Here is a 9,430-nt window from a genome sequence, read left to right as displayed (position 1 = left end):
AGTGACCTTTTATGTCCCTTAATGAAAATGCAATTGAAATTCAGGGTTGTCAGTTGCAACCACATCACTAAGGATGATTTGTCACTTAAAGCCACACTGAATCAAAGACACTGAATGAGTCTTTTCAGAGGTGAGACCCGTGGAAAGTTGCTGCAGACAGGGGCTGGAGGGGGGAGGGATGGGGGAGAACTCTGCTATTCGCTCCCACCCTTCCCCCCAAATGAGGGTCTCGACCTCCTGCTTCTGTTGAGCAAGCTGCAACACTAAACACACAAAACATAGATAAGATAAGGAAGTTTGTTGCTGCCGCCTTCAAAATAAAAGTGTAAAGACAGCCACGACCTGTTTCGGAGCATCAAAGCACAGAAAGTGAAACAGCATAAGAAGAAAAGTATAACTTGTAGACTTGCAAGTACATTTGTCCAGTTTTTAGTGTCGAAATCGGCTGTGATGCACACTCAAAACATAGTGTAAGTTTTTCAACTTAAATTGTTTCCCAAGAGGTCTTATTAGCCATGCTTTCAAGTTAGTTATTTAAACATGAATAAATAAAAATATTGATTGCCTTTTTAGTTAAGCAAGATTCTGACAATAAGCTACTGTGTCCAAGTTGAAGAATGTCATTTTGTTGGACATAAAGAGAAACTGTGCTCTGAATTGTTCTTTGTGTTCGTCAAGATGGCTCTGAAGTTACCTATTTCCACATTTTTGGAAAGTGTACTTTAAAAAAAAAATTACGCAGGTTAGATCAGATAAATCCTTATACATACACAGTATCCAGTAAATAAATAAAAGGATCAGAACGGCATATATATATATATATATATATATATATATATATACTCAGAATTTTTAATTTTAATAATAGTATTATACTGAGTCAGAATAAATAATAAAAAGTCTTGCTATATACATCAAATCATATATTGTCTTCTTATTTTCTTTTCTTAACATGAACATAAAGTCAGATAAGTAAGACTTTTGACTGTTCTCCACAAACCTTTAGAGGTATAAAAAAACAACAACAGCACCCCCTCCCCCCCCAAAGAAAAAACAAAACAAACCACCGCCAGAGGGCGTAATTGGTGCTGGAATGAGTTTAATTTTGTAAATCCCCGCCGGAAGTGCGTTACCGCGGCGTCTAGCTTAGCGGTCTATGATTAAATGCTAGTTTCTGTGTAATGATTTCAGCTCCGAGTTGCGTTTTGAAACTGTATAATGCGGCGGTACATGCGTGCACTGATGCTGTGCATGGTGTTTGCCGTGTTTTCGGGCTTGTATGTTTATAGCAGGCTCTTTTACTCGGACGTGTCCGCCAGAAGAAACGGAGCAAAGAAGATTATCATCCCACTGAGAGCGTCTGGAGCCAGGCGAGGGGTCACGGATAAAAACGCACTCTCGTTCAATTGGTAGGATTTTCAATGTTTTAATAAATCGAAACAACGCTTGTAGTTGTGCTTCACGGGACAAGCTGTAAAACTCAGAAAGCATGCGCCGGTACTCATGTGTAATCACTCAGGCTACAGGAATGCGACTCGGTCATAGGGAAGCTCAACATGTAAATATTTAGACATGCTGCACAGTACCTGCTTAGGTTTGCACTTTAACGTGCAGGTCTCATGTATAAAAGATATGTGTCGATATGTCAGTGATGTAGGATCTGTGTAAACCACACGTTGTGTGTCCCACAGCCATATCTTTGGCAAATGAATTAAAAAATGTGCTAGTACAAAAATAACTGACGTGGCCTAAATGTGTGTTTTTATCACGCTGCTTTAAATCAACATGGTGTCCACACATGGCTGTGTTTGCTATGGTTCAGGTTTGGGCAGAGTAAAGGAAGAGAAAAGTGGGTACTTCATACTAAATAGATTAAAAATCTGAATAACGTGTTGATATTTTCTGTCACAGATTTATCTGAATAATCACAATTTCTACTTGTACCCAGAAAATAATGGGGGGGAAATGGCTCAGGATACGTTTTAGATAGCGTCTTTGCATATTTTATCCAGCAGAGGGCGCCAAATCGTGTTCTACAGCGTAGTGGTTTAAGTATCCCAGCCTGAAGCACAATTTTTGGGGGGATTTTATTTTCTATTAAGGGGGTTAGAAAATACATTTTGAAACACGTTTTTTAGTCCAGAATTTAAAAGTTTCTTTCACATAAGACAAAGAAAGGGACAGTTCTTCACCGTAGTGACAAATGACTACTTTGGGGATTTATTCACGATTAGAATTATTGGGTGCAGTTAAATACAGGCATGGCTTAAAACAACTACAGTGTGAGTGCTCTAGAGAGATCAAGTCACACTCACCAAATCCTCCACCCTTTGCACTAAAGGAATATAATAAATACTAGCTTGCCTCCTATATGGTAAGTTTATTACTGTTATAGGACTCAGATCATCTTGCCCAAAATATCTCGAGTGTGGCTCTGCCCGAGTGTAACGCACCTCCAATTACGTCTTCTCCCTCAGGTACATCATGCGTCAGCAGGCTCAGCAGGAGGCTGCTGGTACCAGGCCTGAACCTCCCATGCACTTGGCTGTGGTGGCCTGCGGGGAGAGGCTGGAGGAGACGCTCACCATGATTAAGTCTGCTGTGCTCTTCAGCGTCAAGCGCCTCCATCTGCACATCTTTGCAGACGATCAGCTTCACGCCGGCTTCATTGAAGCTGTGAGTGGGTAACTTTGCTTTTGAAGCGTAACAATGAAACCTGACATTGGTAGCCATTTCTGTTGAGTGCTGATGATTACGAATGCCATATTGTGCATTACTTCAGGTAGCAAAACCAGTGCATTCATATCTGTGTTCCAGTTGGAGTCGTGGCCTGGTTTTATTCGCTACAGGTTCAGCTACAGAGTCTACTCCATCAGGTTCCCCAATGAGAATGCAGCGGAGTGGAAGAAACTCTTCAAACCCTGCGCTTCACAGCGACTCTTCTTACCTGTAAGCTGTAATATTATTTTAATTCTGAAGAGTGAAGTTGAAAAATGTATTCGTAGTGATTTTTATTTTGGATTACTTCAAGTCTGTGAAGTATGCTTTTCTGCACTTACATGAGCATCACAAATATTCCGTCTTTTGTCCTTTCCCAGCTCATCTTAGAGGACGTTGACTCTATTGTGTATGTGGACTCAGACATCCTCTTCCTGCAGCCGGTGGACCTCTTGTGGAGGTTCCTGTCTGACTTTAATTCTTCTCAGCTGGCTGCTATGGCTCCAGAGCACGAGGAGCCCCGCATCGCCTGGTACAATCGCTTTGCCCGTCACCCGTTCTACGGCAGGACGGGCATCAACTCAGGGGTCATGCTCATGAATCTGACACGTATGAGGAGCATGTTCTTTAAGGTGAGGTTGTATCGGTGTATTACCTTTAGTGACCACAAGATGTCCTCCTTCTCTAGTGGATTTGCACTTAAGTCCATGAAAGTGCCAGTGCGAACCTCCCTGCACCAAAACTGTAAATATAATCGTGTTTGTGTGTGTGTGTGTGTGTGTGTGTGTGTGTGCTTGTCTGTGTTGACAGAATGACATGACATCAGTGGGGCTGCGCTGGGAAGAGCTCCTGATGCCTCTACTCCAGAAATATAAACTGAACATAACATGGGGAGACCAGGACCTACTAAATATCATTTTCCACTATAACCCCGGTATGACTGCACGCATTTAGACACACACTAAGTTACTAATTCACAGCATATCGTATCTGTAAAAGTGTACAGAATACCAAGTTTGTGCCACCTTTGTCATCTGCTTCTGTCTGCAGAGTCCTTGCTGGAGTTTCCGTGCCAGTGGAACTATCGCCCGGATCACTGCATCTATGGCAGCAACTGTGCCTCAGCTGAGGAGGATGGCATCTACATACTCCATGGAAACAGAGGAGTTTACCACGACTACAAACAGCCTACTTTCAGGGCTGTTTACGAAGCCATAAAAAAGGTCAGCATGCCATGGTGTGTTTTTGGATTATGTGAGTGTTACTGGGATATTTATGCTGCTCAGAAAAATTAAAGGAACAATCGTGGTATGGTATAAATATGTGAGTGTACCAGCATGTCAGTGAAACTTCTGGATATTGATCTGGTCAGTTGAGTAGAGGGGGTCGGTTGCTCCTTTTTCATTAACACAAATCGGTTTCAACTGCTTTGTGTTAATGAAAAAGGAGCAACAATGAGACAACCATGAAAAGAAATGGTTTCACAGGTGGAGGCTGCTGATAATTTTCCTTCCTTATCCTTTCTGAATATTCTTTCACTTGTTTTGTGTTTGGCTAGTATCAGCGTCACTGCTGCTAGCTTGAGGTGATACCTAGACCCTACAGACGTTGCACAGGTATTCCAGTTCTTCCAGAAAGGCACATCAATAGGTGCCTTTGCCAGAGGGTTTGCTGTGTCTTCCAGCACTCTCTCAAGAGCATAGAGAAGATTCTAGGAGACAGGCGGTTACTCTAGGAGACATGAACCGGGCCGTGGAAGGCCCTTAATCAATCAATCAACAGGACCAGTATCTGCTGTTTTGTGCAAGGAGGAGCGGGATAAGCACTGCCAGAGCTGCAAAATGACCTCCAGCAGCCACTGGTGTAAATGTCTCTGACCAAACAACATGAGCCTGGTCTGTCGGTGCCGTGCCATTTGCCATAGGATACCAGGATGAGCAGGTCCACCATTGCCGACCTGTGCATTTCACAGATGAGAGCATGTTCACCCTGAACACACATGACAGACGTGAAAGGGTCTAGAAACAGAAACGGCAAAAGACAGTCGTGTGTGTGTGTGTGTGTGTGTGTGTGGTTTTAGGGGTTTTAACAACACACAGTGATTATATACTTTTTAAATCAAAATCAAATCACTTTTATTGTCACATCACATGTGCAGGTACACTGGTACAGTACATGCGAGTGAAATTCTTGTGTGCGAGCTTCACAAGCAACAGAGGTGTGTAAAAATACAAAAGACAGATATTGTTAGTGGAAGACAAATGGATAAGTTTACATTCATATGACAGAATGAAAAGCAGCAAAAAGCAAATTTCAAAGTTTCCCAGCTTTAAAAAGTGACTTGTTGAACCTTTTCAACGTATTGTAGCTGCAATTTAGCGCAACGTCTGATGGAAAGCCCTTTTATAGCCCCTCTGAACCCAGAGACACACCTCGTGCCCTGATTCGTTCCCCTCCTTGATGAGATTTCAGATTGGTGTTGACCCTAAAGACTAAAAGTGCTGGTGACTTCAGATTGTCTGCATTGGAAGACACAAATCTCCACCACTGGCAGAAGGTTGGAGGAAAGCTAATTTCTCCCACGAGGATGTTTATGGGTTGCTTACCAGCAGTGTAATGATATTGACGACATGAGTGGCATTTACTTAATGAAGCCATCAACACTGGGAGCCTCATTGCTTTCCTATTGAACATAGATCAGCGTAATGCCTTATCTATACCTTATCCTTGGCCTGCAGTTAAGACTGTGGCTTTCCAGGACAGGATCAATTATGGCAGTAGACACATTAACCAGCACTGTATGTGCAGGTGGAGACACCCACTCATTCTGCACAATACTTTTATAGATTTAGGTCTGGTTTGCCAGAAGGATGCAAGAGTATGGATTAGTCTTGTGCGTTTAATAGTTCCTGAAAAAACATTTCATGCTTTGAGCTTGTTGTACAGCTACACTTCATAGTAGCAGGACAGTACCATGTGCATTTACCAAGAAATGTATGCAAGTATGTATTGTCACAGTCACTGTTGTGAAAGCAGAAGCGCAGCGTTATCCCTGCAGGGTTGTGCTGATGGACGGTGATGTCAGGGACAGACGACCCCAGTCAAGGCAGCTTTTATCAAATTTCTTATCAAAACCTCCACAGTGGAAGTGCCACACTCCCTTTTCTGGTTGAACAGCACGTGATGAATGAATACTAATACGGAGCAGGTGTGCAGTCAGGTGACTTGGGGCTGAGGCACAGTGATGATCGCTAGGGAAACGGTGAGAAAAGGCAGGTTCTGACGGTGCCTTTACTTTGAAATTTCAGGATGTTATTTACAAGACAAACTGTGGCTCAGAAGGAGCAGCAAGAATGAGAGCGTACGTCATACCCTCTAAATATGAGTGAGTTTGTAGACGTAGATAATAATAACAGCAGTCACATTGTGAGATGACTGCAGGACTACTACAATAGACCAGTTTTCATCTCTCACATTTTGTGCCCAGGAACCACTGGGTTATGCAACTCGTGTATATATAAGCAGCTACACAGCAGGACAAAGGCTCCTGAATGCATCATTTGTGCTAATGCTGAAACTAATGATTTACTTCTTTTCCCCCTTTTTTTGGTTAATATTTTAACCAGGATCTTTATTCTAGCAGTTAATATTCCCAATAAACTGGAGACGCTGTGTGTAAGTCAATGTCCATGCTCTGCATCCACACACAAAGAAGCGAGGGTACGGCCCCTCCCCGCCCCGCCTCCAACACAGCACATCGGCCTGTCTGTCGTAAAGCATCTCCTCCCTCCCGCCGCTGCAAAAAAAAAGCTGCGCCCAGGAAGCAGCAGTTAAATTTTTACAGCTGGTGGTACTTTTAGAGTTGGAGTGTGCGCACCAGCAGCGCTCCATCAGCCGCACAAAATCAATACACCCAACTGTAAATGCAACTTTATGAGCAGCGGGTGTGTATAAGTATGCGCTCATAAAAACCTCTTGCTCTTTGTGACCGAATATCAGACCCAACTGCAAGTAAATGAGCTGGCATAAAAAATGGTAATTCCCCATTGATTTCCTCAGAGTATTGTAAAGGGTCCTTCATTATTGGGAAGACATGAAATTCTTCCTCTAATCCCTGGCTGTTACTGGATTGTAAGCCTATAGCATAAAACTGACCCCCATCAACACCCAGCGGTTTATGTGCAAGCCTGGCTGACCAATCAGATTTGGAGTCCCTCATGATTGAAGCTGATTTAGTTTTTAATGCATCTAAGGAAACGCATCTTCTGAGCACAAATTCAGCTCAGCACACCACTTTGCTCGCTTACTTGGGAAATCTGATCAGTTCTGCTGCTCCTCTTTTCACGTTTCTGAGCCAACTGCAGAGCCATAAGGACACTAGCATACTTAAGAAACAGAAATGGGATAGTGTAAGTTATTTTGCCTGCGTGTTGGACACAAAGGTCTCCATTACATGTGAAATGCCAAATTTGATATTGAGCTTTGATTCACACAAAGAGAATGTTCTTTAGTTTTTAGTGTTTTTTATGTTTTTTAGGCTTTTGTTCAAGAGGGAGAAATTAAATGAAACATGCGTTCCTCCTCTGGCTTTCTGTATATGCAGGGAGGTTTGCGCTCCTCGCTTTATGCCTTCCATATATTGGATTGGACAGACGGAGAGGTCATAGAATACAGAACAGACTGCAGATTGAAATATCACGCGTCTTTTCTTTGTCGTGGTCCAAGCTGAAACAGATTAAAGCTTTGGAATTGAACTCAAAGTTAAGCTGAAAACACAAAGCCAGACTTAACGAAAGGCCTGTTTTGTCGTTCCAGTACACTTTCGGCACAGACCCAGTGACGTCTTTGTTGGAGCCTTTAGAAGAGGAACTGTTAAAAACGACACACACTTATTGTGGTAAATCACACACACTCTTTACGAAGAGGCTGAGGAACAGTGTGGCAAAGATCAACAGGAAAACTCGGGAGCGGTGACGAACCTGAAGGACAATGACGGGACACGGGCTTTATGGATGATGAGCTTTTGCAAGGAATTGAAGTCGTACCTGCTGATCTTGAAAGCCTAAACACAAAAAAAAAATCTAATGAGTGAAGCTTTGTCATCAGCTGCTTGAGTTGAGGCAGCTGGGCTAGTCTTAGACTGAGACTAATGACTGCTCAGCTCTTGTAAACCACCAAGAGTGACGCAAAAGCTCTAAAATGGACTACAATGTCGAACAGGCCAGACGGGCTTGTAACAAAGCTCTGATCTTGGCCGCAGATTGAAACAAGGACTTCGCTTTTTTTTTTCCTTTCATGAATTTTTAAAATTGAGAACAGAAGATTTTTTTTTTTTTTTATTCCATATTGGAGAATTTATTTTGAACCTTGTGAGCCACAAGAGAAAATAATCTCATCAAAACTGGACAAAAAAGGCTTTCTGCAGCGTTCAGTTGGAGAGGCACATGCACTGGACCACTTTTCTTTTTTTGTTCAGCTTCCAGAAACCACTCAGCAGTTATTTATGAGAAAGGACCATGGAAAAAAAATAAATGCGTACAATGTACTGAAAGCATGTGTCAGTATACACATGATGGAAATGTGAGTTTAAAAATGGGGTGAAATAGCTGTCTAAATATATATTAGCATATAGTTGTGCTGAAATAATTCTGGTGAATGTGCAAATAAGCTGTGAGCTCTTTCCTGATGCCAAAGTATTTGTTTGTTTGTTTTAAATAGTTTTTGCACTGCTGTTTTTTTTTTTTTTTTTTTTAAATTGTTCAAATTTAAAATGTTATAACTGCAAGTGTGTATGTGAGTGTGACGGTTTTGTGACAGTAATGTGCGTCATTGTTTTGTTATGTTCAAAATAAAAATGGATAAAGATAATTTCAGCTTGCGACCACTAGAGGGCAGCAGTTTTTCATGTGTTCACTAGTGCCTGTAGAAGAAGTTTACCCTTTGATGGGGAGAATATCAAGTAAACTGCCATAAAGCAATATTAAATAACTAATGAGTCTGGAATGTAAGTTTCTTGGTATTATTTAATAGGAAGACAAATTCAAGCATCTTACGTTATGTTTAATTTTTAGCCGTATAAGGCACTTGTCAGCTCTGCCCGTCTCAGTTGAAAAAGTGATTCCAAGGCTTCTTCGGACAGATCGATGGACTTGCCAATAATCTATAAACTGGCCTTCCGAGATGCTGCACTGGCCCTGCCTCAGTATCTGAGGTGCTCATAAAGTGTAAGTGATGGCCCAATAATACAGCTCTATAGATGTCTGTCTGTTATACGGAGATGAGTTTATGCTTTTTCCCATTAGGCGGGGGCATACAATTGTCCATTTATAGCCTGAGAGGTAGTTTGATTCATTGCACCAGAGATATCCTTCATTTATCACAATATATCCTAGAGCTTATCAATTACCTTTATTGACCTGTGTGCTTAAATGCAACACGTAACAGTGCCGGGTCCCCAGAGAGACCGAGGGACGGGGGAAAGACAATGGCTCGAACCGAGCACCATCTTGAAAAATTCAATATCGTCCATCTTCCAAGGTTTCATTTTCCCGAAACTGCGTGTTTTATATCATAATAAATAACTCTGGTTTTATGTCTTTTTGTGCTCATCGCGGATGGGAAGAGAAACTATTTAAATATGTGACCTCCAGTGTTCAGAGTGGTTCGAGTGGAAGATGCAGAGGGGAAAAAAATGGGCACATCGCAAAATAAT

General features: G+C 42.0%; 1 protein-coding gene across 1 annotated transcript; it reads left to right on the top strand.

Moving 5' to 3' along the window:
- Positions 1-864: 864 nt before the first annotated feature.
- On the top strand, positions 865-8,721 carry gxylt1b (glucoside xylosyltransferase 1b). Its single transcript, XM_040035178.1, has 7 exons — positions 865-1,409; positions 2,478-2,676; positions 2,818-2,949; positions 3,099-3,350; positions 3,529-3,652; positions 3,769-3,941; positions 7,534-8,721. The coding sequence occupies exons 1-7, from the start codon at positions 1,219-1,221 to the stop codon at positions 7,690-7,692; spliced, it is 1,230 nt and encodes a 409-aa protein (XP_039891112.1). The 5' UTR covers positions 865-1,218; the 3' UTR covers positions 7,693-8,721.
- The last annotated feature ends 709 nt before the right edge of the window (positions 8,722-9,430 follow it).

This window comes from Simochromis diagramma, unplaced genomic scaffold (assembly GCF_900408965.1).
Source record: "Simochromis diagramma unplaced genomic scaffold, fSimDia1.1 OVJJ01000816.1, whole genome shotgun sequence".
Taxonomy (NCBI): Eukaryota; Metazoa; Chordata; class Actinopteri; order Cichliformes; family Cichlidae; genus Simochromis; species Simochromis diagramma.
This window is presented reverse-complemented; position numbering and strand designations above follow the sequence as displayed.